At 40.0% G+C, this 17,412-nt stretch overlaps 1 protein-coding gene across 1 annotated transcript in view; it reads left to right on the forward strand.

Moving 5' to 3' along the window:
* Positions 1-17,412, forward strand: part of LOC110489708 (receptor activity-modifying protein 3) — a 29,372-nt gene that overhangs the window by 4,966 nt on the left and 6,994 nt on the right. The window contains exons 2-3 of the mRNA XM_021562488.3: positions 11,362-11,391; positions 11,767-11,929. Coding sequence (XP_021418163.2) covers positions 11,362-11,391; positions 11,767-11,929 — 193 coding nt within the window. The remainder of the gene's footprint in view (positions 1-11,361; positions 11,392-11,766; positions 11,930-17,412) is intronic.

Here is a 17,412-nt window from a genome sequence, read left to right on the forward strand (position 1 = left end):
AAGGGTTGATACTAGAAACATCTAGTCAAAGTGGAAATTACAAACTTCATAAGCCTTTATAAACCTCATACATTACAAGTTTTACATTTGCAATGCAGGAACGTTTTCCTGCAACAGGGTGATCAAATTAAGATCCTAAATCTGTAGTCTAATACTTCAGAACCTCTTGGGGCTAAATGGAAGACATGTATTAGCAGTTAGCAATTAAGAATAATTTCATAATATGTACTTTAGTTCATTATTTAGGCGAATGACTGGGGCATTCTAGGGCATTTTGTGGTGTTAAGTCATTAGATGTTATCACGTCTGCCCAGTTTAATTTGAACAGAGGTACATTTTCTATTTGGATTTATGCCTGTCTTCCACCAAGGTGTAGTGGCCTGATTGAAATGTGAATTATGTTGTCCAAGGGATTTGATATGTGTGATAAAAATAATCAAAGGGCTTTGATCAAAGCATTCATGATGAAGCCTGTTTAATGTGCATAAGTCATCTAAGAAGATCTTAGAAGACGATCATAACATCGATGTTGGTCATTAATGTTGGAAATGTATGTTTTACTGGTCCTCTTGAATTAGTTATCTACTCTTTTTGCAGCAATAGGTTTTGAACCTATGTAATTAGCGGGCAAAACTGGCTGCTATGATGTCTTAAGACTTCATGGTCAGGTTGTATACTGGTTTTTAAAGGACAACCAAAGTAGGACTTATTTCCTATGACATCTTGATGTCGTTATGAAAAATACATCTTTGCCTTGTCTTAACAGAGACCAGTTTGTTGTAAATCTAGTTATGTGGCAAATAACCAGCACAATTTTAAAATCACAGCAGAGGTAATTTCAACGTTCTCTTGCAAAGCTGAAATGACGGAATCCAGCCCTCCAATTCTCTCAAGTACAAATCAATAAATAAGACAGGTCTGGGAACATTCTTTTATACCATTACTGCTCTCAACACAAAAGTGTGACAATGAAAAATGTGCATTTAAGTATGTGACTTTAGACACTATGTGACCTTAGACACTATGTGACCTTAGGCATGGAACAGGATTTAAGTCAATTGACTGCCTCTATTGGGCTGTATGGGAGCATAAGTCTAACTTTTGAGTAAATTATGCATAAAAAATTTCAATTTATGTGCTGGTATAGTATTTGGCTTAGTAAGAATGCAAAGTTGGCCACATAACAGAAGTAAAATGTATTGCAATAGCTATAGTACAGTTCTAAAACATTTAATCTGGATTGATGCCATCTGCTTATTGTAATTTATTTGTTTTTCAACAAATCCCCCCCAATTTTCATCTAATGATTGAGAATGAATTGCAAGAGATATTAATCCTAGTCCACATAGAGAGTTTCTCTCTCTATCCCAACATGGCCAGCACTAAATGACAGCCTTTTTAACCTTTAGAACACAACCTTAGCAGGAAGAGGTGTGTACTTCAATGAGTGACAGACAAGCTTCAAATAGATTGTAGAATGACATTGGGGAACCTTGGTCAGTCGAAGTTAGTATCACAACTACATCCTCCCATTGTTGCTGTGACACAGGGTGCATGCTAGTTTCTGCGCCTGTGGTGAGAGTCAATTTATTAAAATCACAGTTAACGACAGCAATTTGGACAATGGCAAATTTGAGAGCAGACTGTTTCAGTTACCTGCACTAATGGCTTCTATATTTTTGATGAAGTCTTCGAGGACCGAAATGTCAATATTATCAACCAAAATGAATCGATAAACGTCCCGGTTTGTTAAACAAGTGACAGTGGTACCTTTATCCTCACCATTTTTGCTCTGTATTTTTTGCACCCAGACAACCTCTACTCAAATATGATCTCATTTGAATCAAACACTCCCTTTTGCAATTGACTTCAATGAGCTCATTCTACGACATAATTTATTCATTGAGGAATTGCAAATTACCTCAGACCATAAGAGTGGTTTGAATGTAACGTAAGATGCAATGCAATGTATGATAGGAACCATGTACTTGATTAGAACTGCATCATGGACTTGACAAGTCCAACACCCCCCCCCCCCCCCCCCTCTCAATCTGTCTCTCTCTCTCACTATATGACACCTCCCCATGCATCCCAGCAGATCATTTGCCTTCATTGATATTTTTGTCTCTGCTGAACTGTTTGTTTCAAGTTAGCAGCCGCAGAGCTCGAGCAACTTCAAAGGACCACCTCAACTTGAAATGAATAGAAACGCCATAGGTCCACATTAGCATTGATAATGTTTAGCATCAACAGAAGCATACAGTGAGTTGAGATCGAGCCAAAGAGCCTTGCTCTCTGCAAAGAAACAGCCATAATGCCAAGGGAACAGGGAGCTGTAGCGTTGTCCTTTTTTGACAGCTGAGGCTATACTTGAGAGGTTGAGTAAGTCTCCTCGCTCCATTTGTGAAGTGGACTCCAGTGCCCGGTGAAGCATGACGTCTTGACACCTGCAGATAGATGACCTTAAACTGCTATCGAACAGAGTACAGACTGGTTATTTTCTGATTACATTCGGTGTCTGGCCCTGTGTTAACCTCTAGCAGCCTCAAGGAAATTACTGGGAGATTAGTATCACATCTGAGAAATTAGCACTTTTAATTAAGCCTGGATATGGTCTCCGTGAAATTTCTCCCATTAAGAGTTCCTGGCTAATTACAAGGAATCTATCAAGAAGGATATAGAGCAGGGGTGTCAAACATATGGCCTGTGGATAGTTTGAGTAAAAACAAAAATCTCTATGAAATAATAATCTTCAAAAATGAGCTCGATATACTTTAAAATGACTAAAACCAAATGGAAACTGTGTAGAAATGAGAATGGACCTACATTCTTCACTGTGTCCGGCTCGCTAATATTCACAGTAATGAAAGCTATACAGTGGATACAGGACTATGTCTTGCCAATTTTGATGGTAAGGAAACATAAAAAGGTTCAATGAGGCCCTCTGACCCACACTCACCGTAAAGTGTATTTCTGTGTATAGAATGTTTATACGACAGACAAGTTGGCAATTCAGGAACATGGCAACGCTACAAGGTGAAGCCTTTTTGTATCTTTGTATTTCATGCTTCAGTCGACATTCTCTACCGACAAGTTCTTAATTGTTTCAACCACAAGACTATATCAGGCATATAGAGGGGTGAGGTGGGGGCATGCGGGGAGGTGTTGACAGTCACAGCATTGTTCCCATATGAAGATAAAACCCAATGAGAAGTGTTATGCTTGATGGTCCTGCACTTGTCACAATGCTATGCTTCTATTTTTATTTTCAGAACCTAGCATGTTGGTTCTATAGCTTCCCTAATAGACTTCTACAAAATGGATTATGTGGTTGCTAGGAAGCGACTAATTCAAATACTGTCTCTTCAATTTGAAACAGCATTTTCTTTTTCTTTTTTGTTTTTAGGCTCCAGAAGAATGTTTATTTTCGAGTCAGGATACAAGTGAATTTCTCAGCTTTCTGAATGATATCCTTGTAGTGTGGAAGAGAGACCGACAAGGGTTTACTAGCTCCAGTCTTATAAAAGCTGTGTTTTAATTTCTCTATTTAATGGATGGATTTGGCCCTTTGACTCACTGCTGTACAAATGTAAACCAGGAATATTACTCAAGAGACTGGTTAATGTGAGACTTCAGATTTCTAGTTGCTGCTTCTCATAAACCCTGTCATCCTATTGCCAAGTGAGAGGGAACAAGGCTGTAGTAAAAATGAAGGCACCCAAAGCAGCAGCAGACAGACACCAAGCTGTCTTTGTCAAACTCATGCAATGGACGACAGCCTCAACTCACATATGCATTCTTCAGGTCATAAAGCTATATAGATGTTTCAGACTTCATTCATAAGCAGATATGAGATTATATAGCTATGCAGTACAACGTGGCAAAAGGGTAATGCCCCATTATGCAAGGCACCAGACGTAAGGACCTTTTATATCACCCTTTATGTAGTATGACTTGTTCTAATCATTTGTGTATCATCTATTGAGTGCTTATGAATGCTCTATAAAGAAGTTATAACTTGTTATTTTAAAGTGGCACCATAAGAGAGGCGACAGGTAGCCTAGTGGTTAGAGCGTTGGACTAGTAACCGAAAGATTGCTAGATCGAATCCCGAGCTGACAAGGTAAAAATCTGTTATTCTGCCCCTGAACAAGGCAGTTAACCCACTGTTCCTAGGACATCATTGTAAATAAGAACGTGTTCTTAACTGACTTGCATAGTTAAATAAAAGTAAGACAATTATTTTTTTCTACTTTCCACAAGAACAGCCGTCAACTATTCAGTGTACCCAGTGTGACAGTCAAAGCTGCATTTAAACTGATCGTGGCAGGGGTTTGGCATTCCCCAGCCTCCGCTATCTACCTCAGGGAAGGCTGTGCTCTGACACTATCAAATGGTTATGCAGGCAGCTCAGCGGTGTGTTGTCGCCAAGGGCCGCTTGGTTTACCAGAGAGATTTCATATTCATGGTGTGTGCTCAGAGCTACCTCATGCTGGATTGACTGTTGTATGTCATTTTGGTCCTTGCCTATATTTACAAAACCATCGCTGAAGTGTGACACAGGAGGGAAAGAGTGAAATACCTTCCTCTTCCTTATTAACCTCTACAGATACAGTGCTTTCCATGACATTGAGTGTGTTATGAGTGTGTTATCAATGTGTTATCAGTTTGTTTTTAGTGTGTTATCAGTGTGTAATCAGTTTCAGTGTGTTATCAGCAGTGATGTAAAGTACTTAAGTAGAAATACTTGAAAGTACTACTTAAGTTGTTGTTTTGGGTATCTGTACTTTACTTTGCTATTTATATTTTGACAACTTTAAACTTTTTCTTCACTACATTCCTAAAGAAAACGATGTACTTTTACTCCGTACATTTTCCCTGACACCCCAAAGTACTTGTTACATTTTGAATGCTTAGCAGGTCAGGAAAATTGTCTAATTCACACACTTATCAAGAGAACATCCCTGGTCATCCCTACTGCCGCTGATCTCGCGGACTCACTAAACACATTTTGTTTGTAAATTATGTCTGAGGGTTGGAGCGGGCCCATCTGTAAATTGAAAAAACAAGAAAATGGTGCCGTCTGGTTTGCTTAATATAAGGAATTTGAAATGATTTCTACTTCTACTTTTACTTTTGATACTTTAGTTTATTTGAGCAATTACACTTACTTTTTATACTTAAGTATATTTAAAACCAAATACTTTTAGACTTTTACTCAAGTAGGGTTTTACTGGGTGACTTTCATTTTTACTCCAGTCATTTTCTATTGTGTTATCAGTGTGTTATCAGTTTGTCATCATTGTGTTATCAGTTTGTTATCAGTGTGTTATCAGTTTGGTATCAGTTTGTCATCAGTGTGTTATCAGTTTCAGTTTGTTATCAGTGTGTTATCAGTTTGTTATCAGTGTGTTATCAGTGTGTTACCAGTTTCAGTTTGTTATCAGTGTGTTATCAGTTTCAGTTTGTTATCAGTTTGTCATCAGTTTGTTATCAGTTTCAGTTTGTTATCAGTTTCAGTGTGTTATCAGTGTGTTATCAGTGTGTTATCAGTGTGTTATCAGTGTGTTATCAGTTTCAGTTTGTTATCAGTGTGTTATCATTTTCAGTTGTTTGTTATCAGTGTGTTATCAGTGTGTTATCAGTTTGTTATCAGTGTGTTATCAGTTTATCCGTTTGCCATCAGTGTGTTATCAGTTTCAGTTTGTTATCAGTGTGTTATCAGTTAGTTATCAGTTTGTTATCAGTGTGTTATCAGTTTGTTATCAGTGTGTTATCAGTTTCAGTGTGTTATTGGTTTCAGTGTGTTATCAGTGTGTTATCAGTTTATCAGTTTCAGTTTGTTATCAGCGTGTTATCAGTTTCAGTTTGTTATCAGTTTGAGTTTGTTATCAGTTTGTTATCAGTTTTAGTTTGTTATCAGTGTGTTATCAGTTTGTTATCAGTTTGTTATCAGTGTGTTATCAGTTTGTTATTAGTGTGTTATCAGTTTGGTATCAGTTTGTCATCAGTGTGTTATCCGTGTGTTATCAGTGTGTTACCAGTTTCAGTTTGTTATCAGTGTGTTATCAGTTTCAGTTTGTTATCAGTTTGTCATCAGTTTGTCATCAGTTTGTTATCAGTTTCAGTTTGTTATCAGTTTCAGTTTGTTATCAGTGTGTTATCAGTGTGTTATCAGTGTGTTATCAGTTTCAGTTTGTTATCAGTGTGTTATCATTTTCAGTTGTTTGTTATCAGTGTGTTATCAGTGTGTTATCAGTTTTTTATCAGTGTGTTATCAGTTTATCCGTTTGCCATCAGTGTGTTATCAGTTTCAGTTTGTTATCAGTGTGTTATCAGTTAGTTATCAGTTTGTTATCAGTGTGTTATCAGTTAGTTATCAGTGTGTTATCAGTTTCAGTGTGTTATTAGTTTCAGTGTGTTATCAGTTTCAGTTTGTTATCAGTGTGTTATCAGTTTCAGTTTGTTATCAGTGTGTTATCAGTTTCAGTTTGTTATCCGTGTGTTATTTGTGTTTCCCTTCCACACTTTTCATACGAGATGTAAAGGCCCCCATAGCAATTTCCAGACCCGCCAGAAACTAAAACTGTCAATTGAAACCCATAATAGCCGAACTCTTTCAGCTGGGGAGAAAGTGAGCCTTGAGCCACCTATACAATTGTGGGGGAACACTGTGTGGGTATAAGGGAAGCTGAATGCCTATGTGTTTGGGATGTACATAGTATTGAAGGTTTGTCAGGAGAGGGGGGGGGGGCTGATTTGTGAAAACACTCATTGTGACGACTCTGTATTTGTGTCATGCCCCGATACCGTTTGAACTTATCACACGTAGCGATCACAGACCCCTCTGCTTTGAACACATATCCTGCGGAAGGAAATTGCTAAATTTAGAGTAGTTATCCCCCGGGTGAAACTGAACTAAACAGCATAGTTTTTGTAATCACAGAGCAAGTAAAAACAACTGTGGGTTCACTCAGAATGCTTACACTGTATTTGTGGTTTCGAGTCAATATCCAATAATGACGAAGTCTACGACACTGTCCATTTTATTGTGATCAGCATCTTTGATACATCATAGACATTCTGAGTGATTCCGCAGTGTGGTTTACCTATCTGTGATTGATTGAATTTGGGCATAAGACTGGCACTTGAAGGAAAAAACAAGGAACATAGTAAGAAAATGGGGGGAGAGTGAGACAAAGAGCGATCGAGGTGAAAACTTAACGAATGTGTTTGTGAGAGAGAGAGAGAGAGAGAGAGAGAGAGAGAGAGAGAGAGAGAGTGTGTGTGTGTGCTCGTGTGCATTCTCTATTCAGTGATGCTCTGGTTTTGAAGAGGTGCAAAATGGGCTTCAAATTCCCACGTAACAGTTTTGCTGCACAGACACATTGAGGGAGTAACATGCAGCTGGGTCAGAGAGGGGGATAGAAGATTGATTATGTGTGTGTCCCACACTTGGCAGTGCCAGTGCCAAACAACCGACATGGCATGAGGTCAGATTGGAGGTTTCTCGCTGAACCATATCGCCTCTCCTCCCTCTCTGTCCTATGCTGTGGTAGTGTATGCACTCTAAGCAGTGTTTCTCAACCCTCTCCCCCTCTCTATCCTGTGCTGTGGTAGTGTATGCACTCTAAGCAGCGTTTCTCAATCCTCTCCTCTGGGATCCCCGTTCTATGAATTTGAAAACCGAGCACCGCTACGGTCTTCCTGAGAGCTACAAGTACCATCTCCCGACAACCAGAAGGTGCTTCTGGATTATGTTGTGTTACGGTGCAGAGGGTTGTCAATTTCCACTCTGTCAAACAAGCACACCTGATTGAACTTGTCAGCTAATCATCAAGCCCTTAGTCTAGTCGAATTAGGTGTGGAAGTCAGGTGTGCTTGTCAGGTGTTCTAGTCAGGTGTTCTAGTCAGGTGTTCTAATCAGGTGTTTTAGCCAGGTGTTGTAGTCAGGTGTTGTAGTCAGGTATTCAAATCAGGTGTTCTAGTCAGGTGTTCTAATCAGGTGTTCTAGTCAGGTGTTCTAGTCAGGTGTTCTAATCAGGTGTGGTAGTCAGGTGTGGTAGCCATGTGTGGTAGTCAGGTGTTCTAGTCAGGTGTGGTAGTCAGGTGTGGTAGTCAGGTGTGGTAGTCAGGTGTTCTAGTCAGGTGTGGTAGTCAGGTGTGGTAGCCATGTGTGGTAGTCAGGTGTTCTAGTCAGGTGTGGTAGTCAGGTGTGGTAGTCAGGTGTGGTAGTCAGGTGTGGTAGTCAGGTGTGGTAGTCAGGTGTTCTAGTCAGGTGTGGTAGTCAGGTGTTCTAGTCAGGTGTGGTAGTCAGGTATGGTAGTCAGGTGTTCTAGTCAGGTGTGGTAGTCTGGTGTGGTAGTCAGGTCTGATAGTCAGGTCTGATAGTTCAGGGCAACAACAACATTGTGAAACATATGGGGAGAGGTATGACAAACACTGTATTAAAAGCTCTGAGAAAATTTCTACCTCTATCCTATCCATACGCTGAGAGTCAGATGCGACATTGTTGTATTAGTAATCACGGCAGGGGGTGGACTCTTGATGGAGTAAATATTCATCAGAGAGAGCCCCATCGGGGTGGGGGCACAGGTTCAGCCGAGAGGACGACAGGTGTCCTAAGAGACAGAAAGGAGCCCTGAGCAGTGCCAGTCACCATTTCTTTATCCTTCCCTTATCACTGAACTCTATCTGAGATACAGCCACAGACAGCCACACAGTTAAGGTCTTTTCACACTACTGAGCCGACCCAAGCAGAAACAAACCAAGCTGTACTGAGCTGGCCTGTTTACACATCCACCTTCGTTGCATGGTTTGGTTCAGGTCAGCACGATAGTGTGCAAAGGGATACTAGCTATAGCCATCTCCTCAGCTTCAACATTATATGAATGCTGTCTTACAAATCAAATCAAATCAAATGTTATTTGTCACATGCGCCGAATACAACAGGTGTAAACCTTACAGTGAAATTCTTACTTACAAGCCCATAACCAACAACAGCAGCATTAAAATAACAAGGGAGGCTATATACAGGGGGTACTGGTACAGAGTCAATGTGCGGGGGCACCAGTTAGTTGAGGTAATTGAGGTGATATGTACATGTAGATACTATGCATAGATTAAAAACAGAGAGTAGCAGCAGCGTAAAAGAGGGGTCTGGGTAGCCCTTTGATTTGCTGTTCAGGAGTCTTATGGCTTGGGGGTAGAAGCTGTTAAGAAGCCGTTTGGACCTAGACTTGGCGCTCCGGTACCGCTTGCCGTGTGGTAGCAGACAGAACAGTCTATGACTAGGATGGCTGGAGTCTTTGACAATTTTTAGGGCCTGACACCGCCTGGTATAGAGGTCCTGGATGACAGGAAGCTTGGCCCCAGTGATGTACTGGGACGTACACAGTACCTTCTGTAGTGCCTTGTGGTCAGAGGCCGACCAGTTGCCATACCAGGCAGTGATGCGACCAGTCTGGATGCTCTCGATGGTGCAGCTAGAACCTTTTCAGGATCTGAGGACCCATGCCAAATCTTTTCAGTCTCCTGAGGGGGAATAGGCTTTGTCGTGCCCTCTTCACGACTGTCTTGGTGTGTTTGGACCATGATAGTTTGTTGGTGATGTGGACACCAAGGAACTTGAAGCTCTCAACCTGTTCCACTACAGCCCCGTCGATGAGAATGTGGGCGTGTTCGGTCCTTCTTTTTCTGTTGTCCACGGTCATCTCCTTTGTCTTGATCACGTTGAGGGAGAGGTTGTTGTCCTGGCACCACATGACCAGGTCTCTGGCCTCCCTATAGGCTGTCTCATCGCTGTTGGTGATCAGGCCTACCACTGTGGTGTCATCTGCAAACTTGATGATAGTGTTGGAGTCGTGCATGGCCATGCAGTCATGGTCCTCCCCCCTGAATTTAGTGTGCGCTTGTGCATGACAACAGCAGCAGCAGTAACAACATCCGACATCAGACAGCTTGGCATTGTTCCAGAAAACTCTTTAACGAATTTGTTCTTCTCGCCATCATTTACTCAATTAACGATTCTCGCACAACTGTTTCATAAACTGTGGATTCATGTTTCTTTATTTTTTTGTCAGCCAGAATGTGATTAGAATGGGAAAGGTAAGGGCCAGCTGGTCAGAATTGTCAGTTTTATGTTATATGTTTCAGTTGTGTTTTGACAACAACGTTTAAAACTGCAATGTGTAGCTTTTTTGGCGACCCAACCAAATTCACGTAGAAAATTGTGTTCTAGATCTGTCATTTTCATTGAAAGCAAGTCTAAGAAGCAGTACATCTGTTCTATTTGCACTTTTTCTATGTTTCCCATTCTTAAGTTTTGTTTTTGCGTCTTTTACTTTCGGTTTTGCACACTAGCTTCAAACAGCGGAAAATATAATATTTTGGGTAATAAAAAAAAAATTCAGAGTGATTTAGATGGTACAATGGTTCTCTACACTATACAGTGCCTTGCGAAAGTATTCGGCCCCCTTGAACTTTGCGACCTTTTGCCACATTTCAGGCTTCAAACATAAAGATATAAAACTGTATTTTTTTGTGAAGAATCAACAACAAGTGGGACACAATCATGAAGTGGAACGACATTTATTGGATATTTCAAACTTTTTTAACAAATCAAAAACTGAAAAATTGGGCGTGCAAAATTATTCAGCCCCCTTAAGTTAATACTTTGTAGCGCCACCTTTTGCTGCGATTACAGCTGTAAGTCGCTTGGGGTATGTCTCTATCAGTTTTGCACATCGAGAGACTGACATTTTTTCCCATTCCTCCTTGCAAAACAGCTCGAGCTCAGTGAGGTTGGATGGAGAGCATTTGTGAACAGCAGTTTTCAGTTCTTTCCACAGATTCTCGATTGGATTCAGGTCTGGACTTTGACTTGGCCATTCTAACACCTGGATATGTTTATTTTTGAACCATTCCATTGTAGATTTTGCTTTATGTTTTGGATCATTGTCTTGTTGGAAGACAAATCTCCATCCCAGTCTCAGGTCTTTTGCAGACTCCATCAGGTTTTCTTCCAGAATGGTCCTGTATTTGGCTCCATCCATCTTCCCATCAATTTTAACCATCTTCCCTGGTTTTATATCTTTATGTTTGAAGCCTGAAATGTGGCAAAAGGTCGCAAAGTTCAAGGGGGCCGAATACTTTCGCAAGGCACTGTACATGGCTTGTTTTGTCACATTTAGATTAGAATTAAATTAGGCAAACTATTAGAATTTTAGAAACTAGGAAATGGCAGAGTTATTTCTGCATATTGCGTCTTTAATTTTGGTCCCAAAAAGTCATGCTTCAATGAGATTGTTGTCATGACTACTAACACTGTTTCAAGTCTCTGTGTGATTTTGTCTTTGACAGTGAACTCTTGGATGACAAGAGGATTGTCAGGTAAGCAAGGTTTGCTTACATCCTCCTTCTGAAGACATGAAACACTGTGGAACACAGCTTACAAATGCTGTACTTTTTATGTTTTTATAAGTCATTTTAACCCTGTGATAACAATAATAGTCAAAATTGACAAAATTCAGATTTCCTTACTTCTGACAAACCCTGTGCGAGAAGTATATTCACTTCTGGGTTGTGTTCATGAGGCAATGAAAAGAAAACTGACTAAAACAGAGAGGGACTATCTGGACACTAATTTTCGTTTTCAGTTGTATAACTTTTTCTGTTGCTTGACCTAATGAACACGACGCTAATGTTACTGTGGAACATTGAAGGTTATGTTTCTTTCTGTAATTTGGACCTTTTTATGTCCTGCAGCCACCGAGAATATCAATGTTGAGTCTGTACCACGAAGGCCTAGTGTGGCTCTGTGCAACGAGACCCAGCTGCTGTGGGAGATGGAGGTGTGTGGAGAGGGTTTCAAGCGAGAGATGGCTTACGTGGATCCCCAGAACTGGTGCAACTTAACACACTTCATCAGGTAAAAGACTCCCCTGCCGTCTCTTGCCCTTTCAGTCTTATCAGAACAAGCCAGTGTCCTATCAATTCAGTATAATTTCTGAATAAATGTGTGTGAGAAGGGAAAGGTGGGATTAGTTCCAGCCAGAAAAACATGTGTAGCCCCACTCTATCTGTTGGTAAACGTTTTGCTTTTGGAGGCAGTCTAAGATTTGGATATTAAAGCCAAAATAAAACATATTTCCACTAAAATTATCATTTCAGCACAATAATTATTGTACAATGTCTTGGGGAAGCTCAGAACAGTTTTCCTACTTAAAAAGTTGACTTAAGAAACCTACTGTAAGATAAATCAAAGAATACTGTATTGCAGTGTAGGTAGTCTAGTAAAATAAAACAAAAAGTGCCCACTCTGTGTGTGAATGCATGCATCTGGCTGTTTGTGTATGAACAGGCGATTGGCATCCAAATGCTAGTTGGCATTGCAGATCCAGGGGGCTGTTTGCCTGGCTGGGCCTGCCCAGTGATAATTTCCCCCTCACCAATGAGTGGCACCTGTGCCTGCTGGCTGACCCAGTATGGTTCTCTAACACGCTTCAACCGTCCACACACAGATAAACACACACATGGACACACACATCCACAGGCATACTCATACACCCGTACAGTATTCAGACCCCCTGACCTTTTCCACATTTTGCTATGTCACAGCTTTATTCAATAATGGATGAAATTGTTTACCCCCCTCATCAATCTACACACAATACCCCATAATGACAAAACAAAAACAGTTTTTTAGACATTTTTGCAAATGTAATTTTTTTTAAATACAAAAATGAAACTATTCAGACCCTTTACTTAGAATGTTTTTGAAGCGCCTTTGGCAGCGATTACAGCCTCAAGTCTTCTTGGGTATGACGCTAAAAGCTTGGCACACCTGTATTTGGGGAGTTTGTCCCATTTTTCACCGCAGATCCTCTCAAGCTCTGTCAGGTCGGGTGGGTACTGTTGCGCTACAGCTATTTTCATGTCACTCCAGAGAGCAGGTTATCATCAAGGATCTCTGTACTTTCCTCCGTTCATCTTTCCCTCGATCCTGACTAGTCTTCCAGTCACTGCCTCTGAAAAACCTCCCCACAACATGATGCTGCCACCACCATGCTTCACCGTAGGGAAACACTGTGCCAGGTTTCCTCCAGACGTGACGCTTGGCATTCAGGCCAAATAGTTCAATCTTGGTTTCATCAGACCAGAGAATATTGTTTTTCATGGTCTGAGAGTCTTTTAGGTGCCTTTTGGCAAACTCCAAGTGGGCTGTCATGTGCCTTTTGCTGAGGAGTGGCTTCCGTCTGGCCACTCTACCATAAAGGCCAGATTGGTGGAGTGCTGCAGAGATGTTTGTCCTTCTGGAAGGTTCTCCCATTCCCACAGAGGAACTCTGGAGCTTTGTGAGAGTGACCATCGGGTTCTTGGTCACCTCCCTATATTCTATATTTGAGATAGCCACCCTTTGTCTTGATGACAGCTTTGCACACGCTTGGCATTCTCTCAACCAGCTTCATGAGGTAGTCACCTGGCATGCATTTCAATTAACAGGTGTGATTTGTTAAAAGTTCATTTGTGGATTTTATTTAATTCTTAATGTGTTGTGACAAGGTAAGGGTGGTATACAGAAGATAGCCCTATTTGGTAAAAGTCCATATTATGGCAAGAACAGCTCACATAAGGAAATAGAAACAGTAATCCATCATTACTTTAAGATATGAAGGTCAGTCAATCCGAAAAATGTCAAGAACTTTGAAAGTTTCTTAAACTGCAGTCGCAAGAAACATCAAGCGCTATGACGTAACTGGCTCTCATGACGACCGCCACAGGAAATGAAGACCCAGATACTTTGAAGAATCTCAAATGTAGAATATATTTTGATTTGTTTAACACTTTTTTGGTTACTACATTTAAAAAAAAAATATTTAACTTTTATTTAACTAGGCAAGTCAGTTAAAAAAAAAAATCTTATTTTCAATGACGGCCTAGGAACATTGGGTTAACTGCCTGTTCAGGGGCAGAATGACAGATTTGTACCTTGTCAGCTCGGGGATTTGAGCTTCCAACCTTCCGGTTACTAGCCCAACGCTCTAACCACTAGGCTACCCTGCCGCCCCATGAGTCCATATGTGTTATTTCATAGTTTTGTTGTCTTCACTATTATTCTACAATGTACAAAATAGTAAAAATAAAGAAAAACCCTGAAATGAGTAGGTGTGTCCAAACTTTGACTATTACTTAAGCTTCCATCTAGGTACCTGTCTATTACCAACTGGCCAGATGTTTATGTGAGAGACAAATGATCTTTACAGGGTGTAACAGCCATTTCCACAAACCCTTCCCTCCCCATCTGTACCTTGTACAATACCTCATATTATGTCCAGTAGCTCGTATTGTCAAGACATTGCTTAAGTTTTCTATTTTCAAGACATCCGTTACCAAACATACCAGCTTGAAGGTCCTACTGGCAGCCAGTAAAAAGGCTATCACCAGGAAATGGCTACAAAAAGACCCTCCCACAGTGACACAATGGATAGACATTGTAGAAGAAATATACCACATGGATGGTATGACCTTTGCTTTAAGAACTCAACAGGAGAGAGGTCAAGAATACTGGGAAAAATGGGTTCTGTAATTGGAAAGGGTCTAATTCAAAGATGTCAATGTAACTAATATGATCATGAAGGTATGACGTGCACTGTAACTGCCAGATCTTTTTTGTTGTTCTTTTATTTGACTTTATTTTTAATTTCTTTGTGTTCCTACAATAAAAGTATAAAAAAAAACACACCAGCTTGAAAATTATATTTACAGTACTTGTTAACAAGTTATTCATGAGACATGTGTTCTCATGGACATCCCCAGGGAATCTTTGGTGCTCTGTTTAGAGCGAGAGAAAGAAATAGAATGAGAGAAAGTGAAGGACCTTTGGTCCTCGTTGATGTTCTGCGCTGAGAGAAACAAAGCATGCGGCCATGTCAGCGAGGTGTAAGTTAGATGGAACTCTCTCCAAAGTGCACGGCCATCTACACATGTAAGATCTTCATTTGACCAGTTTCTCATAGCAGTATCCTGCAGCAACAGGAAATGTGAATTATTGTGTGGATTATAATTAATGGAATTTTTTTGTAGGGGTTAGGGCATATCAAGTCTGCTATTTTTAAGGGGAAATTACAAACTTTCACTTTTGAATACGCTACAATTTTGCATTTCCTGCAACAACATGGTGATCAAATTAAGATCCTAAATCTGTATATTGATTCAAATTAGCAAATCTGAATCTCACCACGGGTACACAGTCAAGAGAATGGGACAGCCGAGGAGGCATGGACCAACTGCAGAACATCAGCAGAGACTGAATGCCAGGCACGGTGCCGTCCACTGCTAATGAATATTAACACAGGGACATTATCAACAGCAGGCCTAGGGACAATATCATCAGCAGGCTTGGTCTGCTTTCTAACTAACAGATGCTCCTTCAAGGTCAACAGTGCATGTTAGTGGCCACAAATGGCCATTTGCAAACGCAATGTGAATTTACTGTCTGTGTAATTTAGTAGAACAGAAAATTTGGTAATTACAGTACCAGTCACAGAGGACATACGGAGAGGAGAGTTGGAAATAAAATCAGTTTACCACAACTTGAAGGGAACCGTTTTTTTTCTCCAGGTCCCAGGTCGATCCCTTGGGATTGCTAGTGTATACCACTTGAATGAAGAAGTAAAATGCCATTTTTGTCAATTCCGCAAAACATCAACTCCGTCAGATTTTTGTCTAACGTCAACTCCGTCAGAGTGCTGAAAGATCTGATAGAAGGTTATGTTTTTATTGGGATTTTCAAATGAATCATTTTCCATATTTTGACAAATGTTTGTATTACAATAACATTTTTAGAGGCAAATATATTTTAATCACTGTTCTGCAACATATGCTTAAACAATTTAATTATTTGCTGTGCTAGACCTAAGGGATAATGTTCGCTTTATAAATGTTGTTTCATGTACTAAATCTAGAAAAACTTGCCAAAATTCTAACAAAATTAGCCCTGGACCATTTAATAGTGGTCTAAAACAAAACAAAAAGAAGTTTGGAGATTTGTATGACATTTTTGAATAATGTAGTGTTATAAAAAAACAATCAAGGCCTTTAAACACTTGTTGGACAATACTTGTAAAAATGAAATGCCTTTTAGGATGTCTGATGGAGTTTACATAAATCCAGCAAAACTGCGCTATGCCACTGTCTCTTGGGTCGAAAAAAAATTACCTCAACAACCATAATCCAAAACAATCCAGCAAAAATCCATCTTGGATGACACTGATAAATTTGTTGTAAAGTCTATGCAATTCACTGTACCATTTACAACGTGTATCCTGTGGACGTGACCAATAAACTTTGATTTGATTTAGGTTCTCTCCTCCCTCAAGTATGCCTGTCTGTACATATCCTTTATTACATTTTTTTTAAGAGCGGTGCAGAATTTTTCTGCAGCGTAGCTTCTTCTGACAACCTAATGGACTCATTGACTACACAATCAGACATAATGATCTTTTGTTATGTTTCTGACAAGCTGGACTCAAAACACTTTAAAACAGGATCCCATTGGATAATCAACACTTTAGAAAGCCTTTTTAGAACACTCATAAAGTCTTCATAAGCAATACATGGATACTTCACAAATGATTTACAAGCAATATTATCCAGCATAAACTGTTATATAAAAAGGTCCTAGCGTGTTGTTTGCTGATGAATGATTTCGGAAGCATTTTTATGGACCTTATAAAGAGTATGAGGCTTCATTAAATACATTTTTTCCTTGAAAGTATTGTTTGTGGCCATTTCTGAACAATATTTGTGCAGGCAATGTTTGGCAGTGAAGTTGACCTGTAATGTTGGCATTGTGGTTTGGTTTTGTTTTGCGATTGGGAAGCTTTGAATTTTCCTTGCATGAAAATACATATGAGAAAACATTTCAAATATGCCTCAGCTCTTCTCGTGCACCAAATGTACAGCTGCTGGAAATAATGTAGTTTTTCCAGTTATTACTTTATCTGAAGCACAGCAGATTTTGAAAACAAATTTGCCAATGCTACAGAAGGCTAGTAAAGGCCCAGTGCACAACTTTTGTGTAATAAAAATATATGTGTGTGTATATATATATATATATATATATATATATCCTTTTTTAATTCACATTTTTCAGGGGGTGCTGCAGCACCCTCAGCACCACTACTTCTCCCAAGTGGGAGCAGTGGTCTAAGGCATCCCTACAGACCCTGGTTCGATTCCAGGCTGTATCACATCCGGCAGGGCATTGGGAGTCCCATAGGGCGGCTCATAATTGGCCCAGCGTTGTCTGGGTAGCCCATCATTGTAAATAAGAATTTGTTCTTAACTAGCTTGCCTAGTTAAATAAAGGTCAAATAAAAATAAATATGACTTCATTCGTCTAAAATGTAC

The sequence above is a fragment of the Oncorhynchus mykiss genome, chromosome 15 (assembly GCF_057628025.1).
Source record: "Oncorhynchus mykiss isolate SJ-2025 chromosome 15, ASM5762802v1, whole genome shotgun sequence".
NCBI lineage: Eukaryota > Metazoa > Chordata > Actinopteri > Salmoniformes > Salmonidae > Oncorhynchus > Oncorhynchus mykiss.